This window comes from Protopterus annectens, chromosome 3.part0 (assembly GCF_019279795.1).
Source record: "Protopterus annectens isolate FY-2018-M chromosome 3.part0, PAN1.0, whole genome shotgun sequence".
Classification (NCBI taxonomy): Eukaryota; Metazoa; Chordata; order Ceratodontiformes; family Protopteridae; genus Protopterus; species Protopterus annectens.
In genome coordinates, this window is record NC_056731.1 from 1,894,274,964 (window position 1) to 1,894,297,043 (window position 22,080).

A 22,080-nucleotide genomic window follows, 5' to 3' on the forward strand; every position below is an offset into this window, starting at 1 on the left:
GGAGATTTGTGCATAAAATATTTGAAAACCTAACTGTTCTACCTTGTCTGCCTAATTCCAAAAGGCATTGGCTAGTCATGGCAGTAGGTTATTGGACTATTTTATTCCTCTGTGATGTGATCTATTAAGTGCAGCAGTGTGCCACTCAGAGTAACTTGAGATACAGCAGTTCTGTACCAGTTGAAACATTGGAAAACTTGTCCAGAAAGTCAGGAACTGGTTATTGTATTCTGTTTATTATAGTTTACTAAGAAGGGCCTGCTACCTGGTCTATAAGACAATGTCTAATCAATTCCTTTTGGGATTTCTCTGCATAGCATCCACTGGTGAAAACAGTGACAAACATTGTTTAGTACCTTCCAAGATTATGGAATAAGCTTCACGTTGCAGTTAGAAGAAATTCATCACTGGGTTACTTCAAAAATACTGATGTGTATAGGAGAAGCAGAAAATATCAACATGGGTTATGGCAGTCAAACTTCTTAAAGACCAGTTCATTATGAACTTGACAGACCTGTGAATGCACATTTAGGGACCTTGGCCTGTTACTAACACCAGACCCAGGACAGGCCTCTCAAGTACTCACGCTGTCTTTGGCTGGCACGCACAGAGGCATAGCCCTATTACTTGATACCCATTGTTTGCCTATCACATGCTTTACCTCATGCACCTCTACTGTGCATGAGTTTGACCTTACTGGAGCAGTTGAAGGAGCAGGGGAATCAATATTCTTCAGCTTTCTTTGACAAATCCTGCATCTCCCAAGCAGATAACCCTTTTTTTGGAGAAACTTTGAAACTCATGATGTCCTCAGTGGACTGGCCTGGCCTGAGGCCTCTCTTCCTCCTCACAGAAATACATTAATCTTTATCTGAAGAGGATTTTTGGGTCATTCTGCTAGATTGAGCCTATCATGTATGCCATATGTGGAGCCAATTTCATCTTTATAATGGCTCTGTAGCTTTGAAGGATATGGTTGATCTTAAGCCCCTTGTTCAATGACGCAAAAGTCTGGCCAAAATGTCTTGGGTGTACTGTTATGAGATGTCTGTGGTTTAGCACAAGAACCAGTTTTTAAATATTTATCCAAAGACTAGGCGTTTAAAGCTTTTAGTAACAGAATATTCTTCTGTGCCACACTGATACTCAGAACTCTAACGTAGTTGTTGCATTTGCCCATATTCCAGTCATCCTGAGTGGATCAGGTATTGGAAAAGCTGGCATCCTTTCTTGAGTCTGAGCTCAGAGGTACTGATGACATTTACTGCTTCCACTGTGGGCTTCCACATTACCTGCTATAAGTATGATTGTGCTTATGCTGTGGTTAGGGCTGCAGACTAAGGCACATGCTGGCACTTGTTGACCTGGGTGAAGCTTTCTGTTTCTTAAGGAATGGCTTAATGCAATCATTGTAGATGCCAGTTTCAAGGAAAGATTTTTAGACCAGCTTTCACAGGACCTGGTTGATATCTTTTGAAAAAATAGGACTTCCGCACTATTGAGAACTTCCAAGAACCACCCTGTTCTTTTATTTATCTAGGCGTAACTACCTCCACCACTGCCATCATCACCAAGAAGAAACTCTCCTCCCTGACAGATGAAGGCACCAAAACATCACTTGGTCTTTCCTCCACAGTTTGTATCAGGCAATTCTGTGAAGTGGATAGTGTCACAGATGCAACGTTTCATATCTTAAGACTGCTGTACATAGCTGCCTTTTTTTTGGGGGGGGGGGCAGTTCTCTGATTTTTTACAAGAACATGGAGAGTGATTACATAAAAGTGGTGGGTTCTATGCTGTTATGGATAGCTATATATTAAAGTTTTTAGTATCATAGGAGGTTACTTAGGCTGTTGGCTCTGAGGCCCTTATAAGCCTAGCCAAGAGTTTAGTCCATGATTAGACAAGTCAGCACCCAAAACCCCTGTCCAGCAGGGACACAGGTGGAATCCCAGGAGTGTATTTTCTGTTTCCCATCCAGTTATCCAGGTTGTGCTTGAAAAGGGATAATGAGGTACTCTGACATAGAGAGGAAGTCTGTTCCACAGCTGGGGAGTCTCTGGGACACAAGTCTGTCCCGCCAACAAGTTCTGTTGATATCACAGACCAGGTTGAGGCTGCGCATACGGGTTGTTTGAGTGGAGCATGACTTGCGGATAAGCAGTCCCATCAAGGCGGGGTCTGAGATTGTTTTGTATGCCAGACAGACGATACCTCTGAGGAGTCTGTATGAAATTGCATAAAGGGACAGGGCATTTAGCCTACCTGTGTAGGGTAGATGTTTGAGGCCCTGGATTCTCCTGGTGTGGAACCTCTGGTCTCCTGCTGCTGCATGTGCTTTGTGAGGTACATGACGAAGGGGGCGTTGTACTCCATAGTTGGCCAGAATGCTGGGATGTTATGATCTCTTTTTCCCTGGAAGAGATACCCAGAGATTATGAGGTGGGTCATGTAGAAGGCTTTCCGTACAGCGGTAGCAACATGGTGGTCAAAAGTCAGGTTGCTGTCAACCTGGGTGCCCAAATCCCTCACTACTGATTGTGTATTTAGGATGGTGTTATTAAAGTGATATGTGGAGACGTCACTCTCCCCAAAGGGGATAATGATGTATTTTTTGACATTCAGCTTGAGGCCATGTTTCTGGCACCAGTCATTTGTTTGGGTGAGACCCTCTTGGAGGACGTCCACATCACTTGGGGAATTGATGACTGTACCCAGCTTGCAGTCATCTGCAAACTTGGTCAGCCATAGCCCCCTGGTTTTGGCCTGCACCTCATGGAAGTATAGCCCAAATAACAGAGGCCCCAAGACTGATCCCCGGGGTACACCGCTCGTTACAGGTATACTGCTTAAGGTGGCTTCCCCTATTTTGATTAGGCGAGTTCTTATCTGGTAACCTATAGATAGGTTCATAGGTTGGTACTGAGCTATCTGCCCGAAGGCATATATTAGCCCAGCCATGTTGTGCGGTATTCACCGCCCCTTTAGTAGTTCCCTAGACCCTTGTACTAGCAGTTAGTACCCGTGGCCCCTATCTAGTAGTGCTGTTGGTGTGATCCCCGGTGTGAACTTTGTTACCCATCCACTCATCAAGGTTCCTCTTGAAGAGTGATAGTGAGGGGCTCTGTCTTATGTAGATCGGGACCCTGTTCCATAGTAAGGGAAGTCTCTGCGAAGGGAATCTATCCCTCCAGCATGTTCTATTCATTGTTGTGTTGAGGTTTATATCCCTAGAGCGTGTAGCTCGAGAAGATTTGGTTTTGCTAAGATGGAGCATGTTCAACAATTCTGGGTTGGATATGGCTCTGTGCGTTAGACAGAGATCGCCTCTGAGAAAGCAGTATGCAACAGAGAACAGACTTAGCTTTTTCAATCGTGCTGCATAGGGCAACTGTTTGAGGCCAGTAATCCTCTTGGTTAGGTACCTCTCTCCAGCTGCTGGAGATGTCTAGCCAGGTACATTCCAATTGGTGCATTGTACTCAAAAATGGGTCTGATGAGGGAAGAGTAGAGGGGCACCATTACATCCTTAGATCTTGATGCGAACCCTTTCATGATCAGATGGGTCACATAGAAGGATTTTCTAACCACTTTGGCAACATGGTTATCAAAGGAAAGCTGGCTATCTACTTGGGTCCCTAGATCCCTTATTTCTTCTTCAGATTTCAGGGGATTACCTCCTATGTTGTAGTTTGCGGGTACTCTCTTTTTTCCAAAGGGGATTACTACGCATTTTTTTGCATTTAGCTTGAGGCCATGGCTTTGACACCATGCATCAGTCTCATTTAGGCCCTTCTGGAGGATCTCCATGTCGGCCGGAGACTCTATTATAGCACCCAGTTTGCAGTCGTCCGCAAACTTAGTCAGCCACAGCCCTTCCGTGCTTGCCTGTACGTCTGAGAAGTATATGGCAAACAGGAGGGGCCCCAGGACAGAGCCCTGAGGCACACCACTCCTTACTGGTCTGGATTCGGACATAGATCCCGCTACTCTTACTTTATGGGATCTGTCTGAGAGCCAGTTTGCGATCCATCTTGTGACATATAAGGGTTTATGCCCAGGCTGGTGAGCTTATCTATAATACCCGAATGGGGAATGGTGTCAAATGCTTTAGCAAGGTCAAGGTAAGCCGTGTATACCTCCTTTCCCGTATCTATAGCCTGAGTAACTGTCTCAAAGAAATCCACCAGGTTCAGGAGGCATGATCTGCCCTTGACGAAGCCGAACTGTGTGGGGTCCAGCGACTGGAGGTTCCCAATCTCTCCATTTATGAGTTCCATAATGATTCGCTCCATAGCCTTGCAGATCAGACTGGTCAGGCTTATTGGTCGGAAGTTCCCAGGGTCAGTTGTGGCCCCACCCTTGTGTAGCAGGACCACCGTTGCCTTGCACCATTCTCTGGGCACATATCCTGTGGAGAGGCTGAGACTGAACAGGGTATTAAGATGCAGGGTTAAATTCCTTTTGGAGCTCACGTATAACACAGCCTGGGACACCATCTGGTCCCATGGAGGCAGTGTTTGCAGATTGATGCCTAGTTGGGTCTACTATGCCTGAGTGGGGAATAGTGTCAAATGTTGTGGCCAGGTCAAGGTAGGCAGTGTGCACCATCTTGCCTTTGCCCATGGCTTTGGTGACTGTCTCAAAGAAATCTCTTGGCTGTGGGTTCAGAAGTGACTGAAGCTGTTCGAGGCCCTGCCACCCCAAAAATTCTGCCAACTTGAAGAGTTTCTACATTTGCATGGTAGTGTATAATATGCTTTGGACCACAGTTGTACTGCATATGTCAGTTGTGTCTTCCTCTTATGATCTTGTTTGTGGATGGCAAGATTGTGGCACAGGTTAGCTTGTCAATGTTGCCTTGTGGGGTTTGGCATCTCTGCTCACCGTTGAAGACCTACTTCCTTTCATAGCATATGAAATTCTTGATGGATAGGCTCATTTATTCTCAGTCAGATGCATTATTTGGGGGGAGGGTCAGACAGCAGATTGACACTGTTGTCTTTTGTCATCACTGCACATTGGAAGATGCAATCACAAGCAGCTCCATTTGGAAGCATACCTGCTTTGGGGATTTGCTTTATAATGAGAATCACTCCATTGGAGACATCTGTGGTATGGCAACTTGGTCATTGAATTCCACTTTAACCACACTTTATTCTTTGGAACTTGACTCTGAGTCAAGCCTGCTTTGCTAGCTCAGTACTTTGACTTGGCCATGTTAGCTTGTCCTCTTGCCTCTCCAAGATGGAATGAAGCACAGGAGGTCTTATTGTTTGTGATATTTCCTCTTCATTGGCTTAAGAAGGATGGTCCCAGCTGTTGGACATTAAAATGTCTGCTTTACAGGATCAGCTAATTTATAAAAAGATCATCCTTTGAGCTCCAAATGCCTTTGAGCTGTTTCTGGTATCTTTCTTTCAGAGTGAGTGTCTTTGACTGCGTGCTTTTGTTTTCTTTCCCAGAATGGTTTCTGAGCCTTAACTCAATCCATTGAATCCCAGCATTTTTATTCATGTCCTTGAACAGAACAGGCATAGTCATTCTACTTTTAGATGTTCATTGCAAAGTAGTATTATACTACCATATGGTTAATGAGTTTGTGGCAGAGAGAGGTGCTCTAGTAATGAAACACTGTCCAAGTCTCTTGCTTGTGTCATCTTAATGAGCCTTTGAAATAAAGCTATATAGCATTCTGTCAGTGGAATGGCCACCGCTTGTGTAGACCTCTGTGTTGTCACCATTTGAGCATCATTCTGTGCCTTCACTAAGTACTAGAAGCTGAATATCTTTTACAGGAATAGTGTAGCCTTTGTAAAGGCTGTATACATCAGGGCATCTTGTCCTCACATTCTTCTTCCGCTTGGGTTCTGCCCAAATACACACCCACTGCATCAGGATTTTTTGAATCAAAATAAAATAGCTGCATCAGTACTCACCATATCAGTGGTCTTCCTGAATGTCTTCTGCAGTGCACTGGATATATTGTTCCCATCATCTATATCGGTTACGTGTGATTGATTCTTGCTGCTGACAAGAGTTTGTTGTAGAGAATTTCTAACTTTACCAAGAAATTTGTAGTTTAACAGGGAGTTTATATTTTTTATTCTCCTAGCTAGTGTTTTCTTGTAGGAATTTGTATTTAAGGAGGAGTTCAAGAACCAAGGATTGTTGGCGTGTAAGGTTTTAATCCTTTCTGAGGATGCCATGCCCTGCCCTAAGTGTGGGCATTTGAAAAATTAAGTACTTAGAAACAGGGCACATCATGGAACTACTCAGTCATTGCATCCACTGCAGAAGACCCAATGAAAATTAATCAGATCTGTTTTGTATTAAAATTTGCTATTTTACGCACAACTGTGTGTTAGTATCTCCTGGATGTTCATCGTGTTTCACTGTTGCAGTCATTACACTTGGGTTATCCTGCTGTCAGGCGAGCCACAGTCAGCCCGAGTTCCAAAGTCTTGGTCCGGTGTCGGTTGCTGTCGCCTCTTCCCTGACGTCAGTGCGCCAGGGGTATAAAAGATGCAACTGACGCCATTTTCCCCAGTCTTTCTTGCCGCGCGGTGCCCGAAGCAAAAGCCGTTCGCAAGTGCCGGTCGGCCGACTCCTGAAATTTTCAAAATTGAATTTCAGAACCGAAGTCTTCAATAAAGCTAAGTACCCCGTTGGGGAAACTTTTTCTTGCTCCAGACCAATGTCAGTTTGTTTGTGTCTTTCGGCTTTTCCCGGTTAGGGGTCGCCACAGCGGAACTCCAGTCCGCTAATGATTGGTAGTGGATTTTTACGTACCGGGTTACCAGCCCTGACGCGCAACCTTCAACGAAGGCACGCCCCATTCACATATGCCTCCACACAGAAGACGCTCTAGCTGAGAATCGAACGGGACAACGTCTTGCTATGAGGCGACAGTGCTACCGCAGCACCACCACCACAGTTACCGATGTCAGTAAAAGTTAATAATTGTATTTCTTGTGGGAAGCAAGTACCTCATAAGGACTTTCACTCTTACTGTATTCCTTGCCTAGGCCCTGACCACAATGTTACTAGTTGTCAGTTTTGTGCTAGATTCAACAAACGCACTATTAAACGCCGGTTTGATTTTGCTTTACATTATTTTGGCCAAAGGTTTAATTGCATAATGCCGTCGGAACAACCGACGACCGGAATTTATAAAAAAACGCAAAGATAAAGAAAAGGACAGGCATCTGAGGTCCAAAACCGACAAAGCCTCTTCTAGGCCAGTCGCCGGTTCTCAGTGAGGCGCTTTCGCAGCCCCTGACACCCGCTACCTCAGAGCCACAGGCCGTATCTGACAGCCACGTGAAGACACCGAGGCCTGTCGAAACTCAAGGTATTGGGCCTGCAGAAACTATTCCCTCAGATGGGTCTGGAGCTGCTGAGCAGGCATTGGCTTCTGAGGGTGTTTTCAGGCCTTCACAGCTTACTATTAAGCCCGCTACAACAGCCAAGGCAAAGTCAAAAACACCATTAAAGACAAGGAAGCAAGTACAGCATTCTCCTTAACAGTCATCCATGCCAAAGAAACAGATGCTTAAAATGGTCGAAGACCTAATTACTTTAATAAGGGGTTCCCATCCCCCTCCTGACAAAAGGCCTAGGCAAGACACTGATTACGACTCCTCTGACCAGGTTTCTATTTCCTCTGATTCCTCTTCTGATCAGGGATATTCTCTCACTCCCTATGAGGGCTCTGATGCAGAAGAGTCTATACCTTCAGCCTCTCCGCCTGAGGATTATTCTTTTGGGGAAACCCTGCACACTATGAGGGAGAATTTCCATTGGGAGAGCCAGGATTATTCAGAATCCATGAAAAGGCTCAGAGACTTTCTTTTATTGCCTCAGCACAGGCCCCTGGCAATTCCCCCTGTGCTTGATACTGTTGATGATGTTTTCTCTGAATCCATTCTGTCTCCTGGTTCCTTACCCCCTGCACCAGTCAAGCCAGACAGGTACTACAGGGTCCCTGACTCTCATAAATTTCTTTACAAAAACCCTGCTGCAGATCCAGAAACAATTTTTCATGGTCCTAAAGGGGTTAAGGCTTCCACTGCTAAAAATCCTGTCCCCTCGGATAGGGATTCCAGAGCTCTGGATAGATGGGGGAAAAAAAATTACACTTCTGCTACTTTAGCTGTAAGGGCTTTAAATTGCCAGTTTCACGTGCTTAAATATTAACAGTACCTCATGTCCTTGTTAAAACAGAAAATGGTTTCAAACTCAAAGTCCTGATAGTAAGGAAATGCAGTATTTATTGCATGCAGCTGAACAAGTGGGAAGGCATACTCTGCAATGTGGCTTTGACTCATTAGAGGCTTCTTGTAGAGCCGCAGTTACAGGCTCTGTTAATTGAAGGCATTTACCTGAACATTTTAAAGTAAAATTATTGGATGCTCCACTACAGCATGATACTTTGTTTGGTGTTAAGGCAGAAGAGGTGTTAAAGAAAATGGAGGATAAAGCAAAATCAATGCAGACAGTAAAGGATTTCTTACAGGTTCAACCACCTAGGTTTAGCAGAAACTGGCCTTCAAAAAATTGATCCTTTCCAGTGTCAGACAGACCACAAAGAGGCAGATACAGATGCCCAAGAAGCAGATCTCAGCCCCAAGGCTCCTACAGACCTAAACAATGGGGTACTTTGGCCCCCAAAGGAGGAGAAGACAAATCACAGCCTTATAGGAAACCATCTCAATGACTTCCCTCTACAGATGCCAAGCACTTAACTTTTGGCAGCACCCCTAGGGGGAAAGCTAGCACTTTTCTCAAAAAATTGGCACATAATCACCCAGGACAAATGGGTACTGAATATTGTTTCTCAGGGTTACAGGTTCCACTTTCACACGCTTCCAAAATCAAAAGGTATGCCGGACCTGCCACAAAACCAATGGGCAGAGGCACAAAAACAAATTGCTGCTCTCATGGACATGGGAGCTATTCAAAGAGTACCACAGCAAGAACAGGGGCAAGGATTTTACTCAAGACTTTTCTTAGTACCCGGAAAGGACAAAGCCTGGAGACCAATACTGGACCTGTCAATCCTAAATACTTTCCTGGAAGTTCCAAAATTCAGAATGTTAACACTACAGCAACTTCTACCCATGCTGGACAAGAAGGCTTGGCTAGTTACTTTGGACCTCAAGGAGGCATACCTGCATGTTCCAATCAGACAATCTTGCAGAAGATACCTCAGATTCATAGCAGGCTCAATGCATTACCAATTCTCTGCACTGCCCTTTGGCTTATCTACTGTGCCCAGGGTCTTCACAAAATGCCTGGCACCAGTCATTGCATTTTGCAGACAAAAAGGAATTCAAATATATCCCTACTTGGACGACTGCCTTATTCAAGCAGAGAGCAAGGACATTCTTCTAAAGCACCTGGCATTTGTAAAAAGCTTACTAATTTGCCTAGGGTACGCAGTAAACGAAAAGAAATCAAAACTAGTGCCCTCTCAAGAGATAATATTCCTGGGTGCAAGCTTAAATACAACTGCTCATATGGCTTATCTCACGCCAGACAAACAAAGGCAACTGACTCATTACTTTCAAATGATGGCAACAAAGACCCAGCTCCCTGCAAGAAAAATTCTGCAGGCTCTGTGCTTCATGGCGTCCTGCATTCTACTAATTCCATATGCAAGACTGCATATGAGGAAACTACAATGGTATCTAAAAAGTGTTTGGACTCAACATTGCCACAGCCTGGAGGCAATCATAACTTTAATTCCCTGCCTACAACAGGAGTTTCGATGGTGGTTCCAGGCCTGTCACCGCAACAAGGGACAGCCTTTCACCTTACCCACAGCCAGGCAGACAATAACAACGGATGCATCGGATTATGCCTGGGGGGCACATATGGCAGGAAAATGTAGTCAGGGCACGTGGCCCAAGGAACAAATGCATCTTCACATCAATCAGAAAGAGATGCTAGCTGTACTGAATGCCCTGACAGCTTTCAAGGACCTATTACATCCAGGACAACTACTAATAAAGACGGGCAATACCACAGTTATGTGGTACATAAACAAGCAATGGGGCACACATTCCTACCCCCTATGCAGGCAAACCATGAATTTGTGGAACACAGCACTGACCTATCAAGTACATCTGCAGGCACAATTCCTGCCAGGAACAAAAAATACACTGGCAGACGAACTAATCAGAAATCTCATGGATCCTCACGAATGGAGACTAAATCCACAGGTGTTCAGCATGATAACAAGGAAATGGGGACGCCCAGACATAGATCTTTTTGCCTCCCCTCACAATTGCCAACTACAGAAATTCTGCACAAGAACGCATCACTCACAAGCATGGAAAGTGGATGCTCTATCATTCAGCTGGAAAACCCTGACAGTTTATGCCTTCCCACCAATGCCTCTTCTTACCAAGGTGCTCCTAAAAGTCAGACAAGAGAGGCCAAAACTGATCCTGATTGCCCCAGACTGGCCACGCCAGCACTGGTACCCAATCATAAAGAGCTTGTCTCAAGGCCCAGCCTGGCCTTTACCTCAAATTCCTCATCTACTGACTCAATAAAACAATCAGATTCTGCACAGTCAACTCAAAACCTTAAATCTGGCAGCATGGCAGATAATGTAGCCACTCAGCCTGCGTCTCTCTCTAAAGCTGTTATGGGTGTCATTTTAGAAGCCAGGAGGCCCAGCACTAGGAAATCTTATGCAGAAAAATGGAAGAGATTCTGTGCTTGAAACCAGGCACAAGGGCTCGAACCACTTGTTCCAAATATACCTCAGATTTTACAATACCTGACTGAGATGCTGGACAAAGACCTATCTTTCTCATCTATTAAGATCCATGCCTCTGCCATTTCAGCTCATTACAATACGGAACCTCCAATTTTTTCACATCCTCTACGCAGACAGTACCTCAGAGGGGCAAAAAACATAAGACCCCCAAGGAGAGCACCAGTACCAACTTGGGATCTCAACTTTGTTTTAGAAAAGCTCACACTGCCTCCCTTTGAACCAGCCAGCTCAGCTGATATAAAATTCTTATTTTGGAAGACTGCTCTGCTCCTAGCAATAACCTCAGCAAGAAGAGTCTCAGAGTTACAGGCATTAATGGCTGTGGAATCTTTCATCATTTTTCACTAGGACAGGGTTTCTCTTAGGACAAACCCAACATTCAAGCAAAAAGTGGTTTCCAGTGTGGCTCTGAACCAAACCATTCATTTACCAACTTTCTACCCAAACCCCTAGAATAAAGGGGAGAGACTTCTGCACGCTTTGGATATACACAGACAGCTACAGTTCTACCTGGACAAAACAAAAGCTTTCAGAAAAACTGAGCAACTGTTTGTAGCCTATGCTGCAGGATCACAAGGAAAGCCCATCACAAAGCAGAAAATTTCAAAGTGGATAGGACACTGCATTCGCTTCTGTTATGCACAACATGGCAAATCAGTGCCTAAGGGCATTAGGCCACATTCTACGAGAGCAGCAGCCACTTCAGCAGCCTTTCTCAGAGGAGTACCTACCAAAGACATTTTAGAAGCTGCAACCAAGCGCTACCACTTACCTCTCTACTCTAAATCTAGAGCAGGCTTTGCCACTGCAGTTCTGCAGGGCCTGGTAGCCTCTCCAAATCCAATTTAGACCCAGCCACGCAACCTCAGCTTTGGGATTCAACCCAAGTGTAATAACTGCAACAGTGAAACACGATGAACATAATACAGTTGTGTACCTACCATAAATGTAGATGTTAGAGTGTATTCACTGTTGCAGTCCAGGTTACCCACCCACCATTCCCCCCTTTTTTCTTTGCTGGGACTTCTCTGTACTTCTCAACTCTATACAACCTATGTGGTGTATTTGCTTGTAGTTGAAGGATATGTTTATATTAGTACATGCATGCTTTTTGGCATAATTTATTCTTTACAGCCTTCCTATCTGGGGCAAGAAAAAGTGAAGAAAATGGCGTCGGTTGCATATTTTATACTCCTGGCGCACTGACGTCCGGGAAGAGGCGACAGCAACCGACGCCGGACCAAGACTTTGGAATTCAGGCTGACTGCGGGTCGCTTGCCAGCGGGTCGCCTACCAGCAGGATAACCCAAGTGTAATGACTGCAACCGTGCATACACTCTAACATCTCCATTTATGGTAGGTACACAACTGTACTTTCTGCTCTATGTGGATATTGTGCTTATTTGCAAATCACTACTGTAGGTTTACTTTTCAAATGTTGCCTTTATTTTGTTAGAATATTTTTAGTTTGATTGTGCTGTATATGCAGTAACTGCACTATTTGAATTGTTTGCTACAAAAATGGTTTGTGGTATAGCCAATGAAATTACTTTATTTAAATGCAAAATTGAATAAATTACTTTACTTTACTCTTCAGTTCTGGGAGGCTGAGTATGGTTTGTGGAGCACTTAAATATGGTATTTTTCCCTAATGGAAGGCATTTTCTCCTTTAGAAGTGCTGGTACTGAAGGCAAAGAGGGAAGCACAGTTTCTGAAGATGAAGGTAAAAAAGATATGTGCGAGTCCAGAAATATGGAGGAGACAATGGAAGTTGATTCCATTGAGGGTAAGTAGTCTGATTAGAAACTGACTTTATCATAGATTGTATTTTTTAAAAAAAACAGCACTGGTCATTGTACATTTATGCTGTAGTAGATTAAGTACACATTTATCAGTTCTGACCATTGACTTAGTGATAAACCGAGAAAGAGCCTCATCCCAGGATAGAGGGTTGGAGAGAGTGAGATGAAGGGTTTGATGTAGCTAAAGAGTGCAGGTGTGACATGTTACTTCTTGTCTTGTTACTCTTAATCTTTCTTTTTTGTCATCCTTCCTGTCTTCCTTTCCTTAATGTACAGCTTCAGGTTTTCTTGGCAAATAGATGTCAGTTTTGTTATTGAAATTAGACTTGAATTAGATCATAAAGGGGGAACCATGGCTGATCATTTCAAAGGGACCTGAAATTGTTTCTAATTAAATTCATTATCTAAAATTTACTTAATCTAAGAAATCAGTGAATTGCAACTTAGCAGACCCGAGTTTCAAAAAACCTGTCATGGAAATAGATTCATCAGTACCCGGCAGTACTGTTTTAAGCAATAGTTGCCGTCTAAGTTTCCTGTACTCAAGTATTTTCTCAGTTACCACATCTAGTGAGTTTTTATCTAAGATGAAAAATAGAAATCTTTTAAAAATCCATGCATTTGGTGGAATGTTTTTATAGTGGGTTGTTCATGTTTATTTTAATGTCATTCAAATGTTTAAATATCCTAGAATTGAATTATCTCTGTTTTCCTTATGTAAAATGACAGGCATGATGAGCAAGTAGTTATGTATATGTATTTATGTATACTACCCCTGTAGATTTTCAATTAAAATAATCGAGACAAGGAATTCTGTTGGAGCCAGGTACTGTAACAAAGGGACTACCACACACGAATATAATTATGGAATTTACAGTTACCACACTTTGCCACTCTCTTTCCTTTTGACTGTTGGCTGGGTTAGTATCTCTTTCATTTCAACTGTATTGTTCATGTTTAAACCCTCTTATATGAGTAAGAGGGTTTATCACCCAGTTTTTCATCTTACTGTAAAATACTGTTCCAGTGTTTCTGTATAATCTCACATAAGACGCTAACATAGTTACCATTCATACTGGGTATAACCATAGCATGATTAAAATCCTTCTGATCAGATTTTTCAAAACTGCTCTTGTAGGTACCACCTTCTAATAAAGATTTAAAATAGGTCAGAGATTTTTCATAAGCTCCATTTCTGCTAGAAATTCATAGTCGTCAATAAATATTCTGGATACTCTGACTGTCCTTTTAACTATATTCATTTGCTACCCGGTATGATTATCGGTGTAATGTATATACACATTTGAAAATATCAGTTTTGGTACAGCGTAGAATAAAATTCTCACTTGTTGTCATGCTTGTATATACCAATTTTCATAGCTGTAGTCAAAAAAAATAAATTCAACTTGCCTAGAAAAACAGTAACTAAATCTTGGGAATGAAGTAGCTGTATGTAAATGGTAAAAAAACTCATTTAAGTTGGCTGAGTTTGTAGTTCATATTATTTAAATATATTCCAAGTATGTATAATAGTTTTAAATGCAACTGTAAATACAGAATTGAATACAAAATGAGTTTGTCAATAAATGAGAACTAAATTTGCATAAATGACTCCCATGGGTAACCTCCATCGCCTGGTGGGAATAGTCACCTTTAAAGTAAAACTAGTTATCCAGTACAGAATGCATAAAATCCTCTACTAACCTAGCTAAGGCTATGTAAGAAGAGAACAAGCAAAAGATGATTGAGAAGCTGGATGTTCTTATTTATAGATATGGGTAACAAGATACAGGCAGTGGAAATGTTTTAGTCATTTTAGTTTTATTTACAGGTCAGGAATATTTTTGTCAACCAGAGGAGAAGTTTTGGACAGTAATTAAGAAAGAGTTGAAGGATTTTATCTAGGAGGGGAAGAGGGCAAGGGTCAAGTGGGATAAGTTGATCCTTCCAATAGAAAGGTGGTTTAGGATTACCTGATTTGAAGGAATATTTTAGAGCTACACAGTTAAGGGTCATATACATAACATAAGCAGAAGGCTATAATTATGATGAATCGCGGGGGGGCATTCAGGAAATAGAATGGGATTTTGAATGCAGATCCTTAACAGAGAATAACAACCAAACAGAAAATTGCATTCCTAAAGTAGCAGAAAGTATTCTAAGAACTAAGCCAACATATGAATGTAGAAAGGAGATTCTGCAGACGGGGATGACTGCATTTAAGGGTACAGAGAATAGGCAAGAGTTGGGTGGAATTTACCAGAGAAAACTGGCAAAGAAACAAAGGTGTATTGCAAGCAAATAAGTAGAAAGGGAAAGATAGAATGGGAAGAGGCCTAGAAGACATTTTGACTGTAGCCTAGAGACTCTCTTTCCTGTCAGGGACTAATACCAGAGTATGGGCAGGGAGAAAGGGATAAGAAGAATCTTAGGTGAAGGATCTGCTCTGGTAGAGTTTTGGTTGAATCTAGAGCAGAAGCTGCTGTTAAAGAGGGAATGATTGGTAGGGCATATAAAATAGTGCATAGTAACTATGGGAATCTGTCGGAGGGGACTGGAAGGAATTTGGAGGAGAGATTGGATGGGCAGTTCACGAGGAAATAGTAGGAGGATGTATGTGTGCCTCCCAGGTATGCAGCAGTCTCTAGAGGATTTGGTATTTTTGCTTGTTAGTGTTTGCATAAATGTTTTTATTCCCTAAGCGTACCCTAAAGAATTTTTCCTCAGGTGGATGATGGGCATTGGAGGTGCGATGTGGAAGAAAGTGGTAACTGGGTGCGTATGTTTTGGGACTGTAATGAGTTGGCATACTTCAAAAATTCACTACAGAGTACTGTGTCAGAAATATTAGGTGAGCAAATGGGTGTAACTGAGAAATTATTATTATTTTTTTTTTTTTTTTTTTTTTTGTAGCTGGGGTATAGGATTTGAATTGCCTGCACATAGTAAGGCCCTGTTAAGTTTAATTCTGGTGGCCACCAAAAAAATAATTACTAGAAAATGGAAATTAAAATGTAAACCAACTGTATTTGAAGTAGTGAATATTGCAACAGAGATAATATAACTGGAAGTCTGACCTTTAGAAAAGGGTAGGAGTAAATTACATAGAAAAAATTAATTTTGGGAGCAATACATACTGAATAATGCTTTGGGAGAAGTACATACTGAATAATGTTTTAGGAAGGAAATGAGGTTTAAGAGAAGGCAAGAATATAAGTAATGTTGTAGTGGTGATAATTGTATAAAATATATATGATGTATAATGTTTGTAACTGTGAACATATTAACATGGTTTATTTAAACAATAACCGATGACGTGGTGTGGTATATTGAAGATTTACCCACGGTTGGCATGGTTTAATCACGAGGGCGAAGCCCGAGTGATTAAATAAAGCCAACCATGGGTAAATCTTCAATATACCACAACCACAGAGTCAGTTATTGCTATTATACAATGAAATTATTTAAGAAAAAAATACTTACTTTTCTTAAAAAATGTCTTTGTATAATGGCACATTACTGTTCTTCCTTCGGTGGTGGTATACTGCTTCCTTGTGTTGATGTACTGCATATGTGACTTGCATCCCACGCATACCCAGTACATCAGTTCTTTGAAACGGAAGCAATGGAGAAAGTCTCTGTTTTTTTTTTGGGGGGGGGGGGGGTTAATTAAAAATATACCAACGGAAAAAAAGTTCAGGCAACTGGACCTTTTTCCATTGGTGCATAGTGGGATTTACAACGGGCACGCTGGCCAATCAGCGTGCACATTTTGGAATATTAATAGGGGGGGGTGGTCATTGTATAATTTATTTTATAGAAATACATGTTTGCCTATATAATAAACCAAAACCACTAGAGAGCAGCAGAACAGCGATTAAAACAAAAGTTGTATATCACAAATAACACTTTAAATGGCAGAAGAACTTTAATAAAAATAAAATATGGTAAGCAGTTTCGCAGGTAAACTGCTTCATCAGACCAATAAAACAATATAGTTGACATCTATTAAATACATAAATTCAATTCACACCATCCCATAAAGTACAATAACATCAAGCATGCCACTAAAACATTGAGACTCATTTAAATAGTTTTCTCTTCTTTAGTGCTGGTCTTAGTGACCTTCATTTTCAAATCATGCAATTTATCAGTCTGCATATTTAAAATCCAAAAACGTTCCCTATTCTCAGTATTATTTATAAAATTCACCTAGTCTGCCATCTTTTTGTAATAATTCAACCACCTTAAACTTAAAAGCATGATTCTGTCCCAAATCTATAGCATGTTTAGCCAAAGAATTAGTTTCCTTATACTGTCTGTTCCTTACATGCTCTCTCATACGTTCTAGGAGGGAATGACTAGTCTTACCAATATAGAACTTACTACATACCTCACCCTGTGCTAAATACACTAGGAGTTTAGACATGCAGTTAGCCTTCACTCTGAAATGATTTCTGTTATTGGTTCCAGGATGTATAAAAGTGCTGCTGCTGTCAATAAGACAGCAGAAAAGTTACACCTCCCACAGGGAAAAGTGCCCATTCGATCTAAAACTTCTGAACTCCTGCTATTATTGTAACAGAGTAGTCTTTTTAGGAACTTCTATTCCTAAATCTAAAATTAAGTTGGGTTCCAGTCGCACTATTAACTCTGTCCCCCAAGGTTAATATGTGCTAATTCATTTTGATAATCTCACATACAGAGTGATTGTGCATTGCTAGAATAACACAAGGATACTAGTATACCATTAACTCTCATAGATCCGCCTTGACATGAATTATATAAAACCTCTTTGTGTGAAAATAAGGTTTTGCTTTATTTAATCTCAAGTCCCTTACATCTGACATCCCCATTTCCAGTTCTTTCTTTATAACCTGTCTGCAGAATTTCTTGACAATGATGGCAAGGTCTAAATCAAATTTATCATCCCTGTTATTTAAACGTGAAAGTTTCATAGTCTGACCCCATGTAATATTATTATAGATATGTGGAGGATATAAACTTTGTCTATGCAATAATGATTCTTAAGACAGTCCTTCCTGTATCTACTTGTCACATTATTGCATTGATCTTCCTCTAGCCTCACGTCTAAAAATTCTATACATCTATCTGAAAACATAGCAGAAAATTTAAGAAAACTGATCATGTCATGTAAATAATCTATGAAGCCCCTGAGATCATCCTTATTGCCTGTCCAAAGATTGGAATATGTCATCCACATCGGATGAAAACATGTTCATACTCGAAACATACTTCAGCTCCCATTGAGCCCGGGACACTATTTGCATAACTATTTTTTACATGGGGTTCCCATTGCCACTCCATCTTTATGGCGATAGTACTTCCCTAAAAAAATAAGTATGTTGTTCTCTAATATTCTTTATAAACAGAGTAGATCAGTCATGGCCGGACTATAATCATTATTTTCTTTAAAAAGATCGTTAACAAAATCTAAACCTGATTCATTCGGTATTACTGTGAATAGAGAACAAATATCCATAGTATCAAACATTGTACATTCATGCAAGTGATCATATAGTTGACTCAAAAACTGTCTAGTATCATTCACAGCTGTAACTTTTTGATTCAGTATAGGTCTAAGATGCTTTTCTGCATAAAGTAACAACAGCTCCTTAAGCCATCCTCGTCCAGCAAAAATAGGTCTGAAAAGGGGTTGGCAAAGATTTATGTATTTTTTGGTAGACCTTGAAAAATAGGTGCAGGTGGTACATCAATTAAACAATAATTATACAATTCTTGAGTGATATTACTCAATAAACAGTCATACAAAGTATAATGGACATACTTGATATCATTAATGTCCTCTAAAGTTAAAACAGCATAAACTTCTTAACCCTGAAGCATATTAGTCAAAGCTGAATTGTAAGAATCAGTATCCATAAGCACCAGCGCCCCTTCTTTGTCCACCGGTCTTATGGAAATAGTTATATCTCCACATAAAGATTTTAATGCCTTCACTTCCTTTTTATTTAAATTATAGATCGTTTTTTGCTTTAACATGGTCAGAACTATTGAACAAGACATCCAAATCATGCTCATATACATTGCAAAACATTTCCAACATAGAATTAAGAGCTGTATTAATAAACTAGGTTTTTTTAGAGTAATCACATTTCCATTAGGAAACATTGTTTGTAACATCTAATTATGCACAGACATCCTAATATCCAAAGTGACTTCTCCATGGTTTGCCTCATTGCTGGGATAAACTATAGCCCTTTCTGTAAAACGGATATGTCCTCCATTGTCGAGGCACGTTTGGATAGATTGTTAACTCGTACTTGTGCCTGGTCTTGTTGATTCCTTCTCCTTTTTTGCCCTCTGCTGGTCGAGCGATCTCTCTCTCTCTCTCTCTCTCTCTCTCTCTCCAGATGATCTGTATTCCGTATAGGCATTGAGAGACTCAGAAAAACCTGATTGGATGAGCTGTTAGTACTCACTTTCTTCTGTAGCACTGGCTGTATAGGGGTTTGAGTCATCTCCAAGACTATCTGTTCAATCTACCTTGTGCTGTTTCAGCATTAGTTGATGTTCCCGTAGTAACGAACTCTGTCTTCTCTGAACTGTTGCTTGCAGTCCATGTATTAGCTTCCTTCGACTATGAAAATACCTGGCCATTTCTTAAGACAGTTGTAGCTCTCTCTAGTTTCTTAAACTTTTATTGTCTCAGGTGTGACTCATAAATTGACACATTTTCTATAACAGTCAAAGCCGAATCAAGTTCTATTGGGAATCAGTCATAGAGCTGCTTCTCTCTCTCACTAAATGAGTCAAAGGTTGCTCAAAGGGTCTAAAAAACTTCTATCAACAGCTTGCTATAACTGAAGCTGAACTCCAGGTTAATCTTCTGCCAGTTCTTTATTAAGTCAGGATAAGCAGTGCCGTATGTCGGCATTTTTAACACCCTCAAACCCCTTGGGACTATTTTATGAAATAGGCATGCCTCCAAATGCAGGCATTGTTTGCCTGTGTTTTAAGTGATAATTCAATGCATGTGTTAAAAATATTACACATTTAAAAAGATCTCTATTAACCCTGTATCCATACAATTTTTGTTTGAAAAATGTAAAACAGTATCCATTAATCACTCCATCCCATTCACCAATGGTAGTATCACTTTGAACAAATTACTATTTGCCATAACCAATAACATTGAACGTTCACAACTGACTTTTTTTTTCATTTTTGATAAAAAATGCCATGAATCTATGAGAACATGATGAGCTTCTTTAAGAAGATAAAAATAGAGTGAAAGCAGCCAGGGAATAGGCACTCCTAAGGCTTATAAGAACTAGTAAAACTGAAAACAAAAAGCACAGGAGTACTCCAAGGCTGACCAGATAAATCCTCATAAACAATAGTCACCAGCAACAGTACCAAAGGTACCTATGATCAAAAACAGTTCCAATATAGTAAGTTCAAATACGCAAAAAATTATATATCATCCAAGGTCCATCTGTATTGGGTCAGAGGATGACTTGTATGCCAGATGTAAGTGACCTCTTACCAGTCTATAGGATACCAACTATAGTGACAAGGATTTGATGAGATCCAGGTAGGACATATTGTTTAGGCATTGTTTAACTCCTCTGTGAGCATTCCAGTTGTTTGCATGTGTCTGGACAGATGCATACTAAAGGGGCATTGTGCTCAATGACTGGCCTAATGGGGGCTAAGTAAAGGAGGGCAGTAACATCTCTAGATCTACAATCAGTCCCATAGTTTTGTGAGCTGCACATTATAGAAGGAGTTTCTTACAGCAGTGTATACATGTTGGTCAAAAGTTAGGTCAGTGTCCGAATAAGTTCCCAAATTCCAAACAACTGGGTTAACTCTTAGGGGTGTTTAGTCAGTATGGTAGGTCCCCAGGATAGATGACTTCCCAGAGGATACAATAATGCATTTTTTGGCATTTAGTTTCAGTCCATTATTCTGGCACCAGTTACTTGTTTGGGACAAACTTTCCTGCAGGATGGCTAAACCATTTAGGGATTCAATATCTGTTCCTTGCTTGAAGTAAAATCTGCAAATTTAGTCAGTCAGAACCCTTTGGTATTAGCATTTACTTCAGAGCAGCAGATGCCAAACAGGAGACGTCTCCGCACCAAACCCTGGGGGAATCCACTAGTGACTGATCTTTTTGTGGAAGTAGCTTTCCCTGTATTGATCTCCTGCATCCTGTCTGTCAGTCAGTTTGCAATCCAGCTGAGAATATTCTGGATTATTACCAATTTATTTATATTATTTTTCTACTGTGCCTGAAGGAATCATGTCAAAAGCTTTGGTCAGGTCAAGATATGTGGTAAGTACCATTTCTTTTGTGACATTTTTAGAAAAGTTCAGCAGGTTAAGTAGGCATGACCTGATCTTGATGAATCCAAACTGAGGCAGATCTGGTTACCATGTCCTTACTGATTAGTTTCTTGATAAGTCTTTCCAGAGCTTTCCATATGAGGCTGCTGAGCTTATGGATCTAGAATTGCCTTTGTCTGTGGAAGGTCCTCCCTTATACATGGGGAATGACCAGCTTTTCTCCATTCTGAGGTTGAACAGTGATGGGGGTTGTAACTAAATTATGCTTCATGCTATTTAAGATTCATCCAGGGATATTGTCAGGACCCATCGATGCAGTATTTTTAGCTTTTGATAGTGCTTTTAGGACTTTGTTTTGTGTGGTAGCTGAAGGTGAGACAATTTCATGTATATCTTGTGAAAGTGATGGAGGGGAGAAAGCAGTAATGCTTGAGCTGAATTTATTGACCAGTAGGTTCACTAGAAGCTACAGAGTGGGTAAGATAAGTTCAAGTACAAAGTAGGTAAGACAGTAGGTAACATTGCTCACAATCAGCTCAGTATTTTATTGTGCTTCTGAAATTGAGCATAACTAAAAAGTAAAAAAAAAAAAAGGCCTTGTGATTGTCTTTAGCTTGGGTGGCTCTTTTAATCTTAAACATGGCTTTGTTGGATTTTATTAAGCTCCTGATCTTGTTTATTTCAGCGATGAAGTCTGTATCACTCTGGGAATTACTCTAACCTTTGGTTAGAATTTTCTTCCTTTCATAGTAGAGAGTGTTGATATTATAGTTCCACCATGGGGAGGCTTATTTCTGAGGTTTGCCTTGCACTTGTTTTTAAAGGGTACAGCTGCATCTATGCAACAATTAATGTGATGGTATAGTGTATTGGTGTACGTTTCCACATATTCCACAGAGTCATCTGGGTTTAGTGGGAATTTGAAGCTTGCTAATCTATCACTTAGGAGAAGGTACTTTGTCTTTCAATTTTATTTCAAAGAAGACAGCTTTATGATAGTCAGACGTAATAAGTGACAAACCTACTCAAGGGATGGTGCAAGATGCCCCCATATTAGTAAGGACAAAGATCCAAGATGTAGTTCCCCTAGTTATTACTCTGCATAATTGTTGCAGGGCATTTGTATTGACAAAATTCAGGAATCTCTG

At 41.0% G+C, this 22,080-nt stretch overlaps 1 protein-coding gene across 1 annotated transcript in view; it reads left to right on the top strand.

The window, feature by feature from the left end:
- Positions 1–22,080, top strand: part of PPP6R3 (protein phosphatase 6 regulatory subunit 3) — a 3,115,682-nt gene that overhangs the window by 2,395,130 nt on the left and 698,472 nt on the right. Inside the window, exon 19 of the mRNA XM_044065977.1 lies at positions 12,467–12,579. Within this exon, the coding sequence (XP_043921912.1) occupies positions 12,467–12,579 (113 nt within the window). The remainder of the gene's footprint in view (positions 1–12,466; positions 12,580–22,080) is intronic.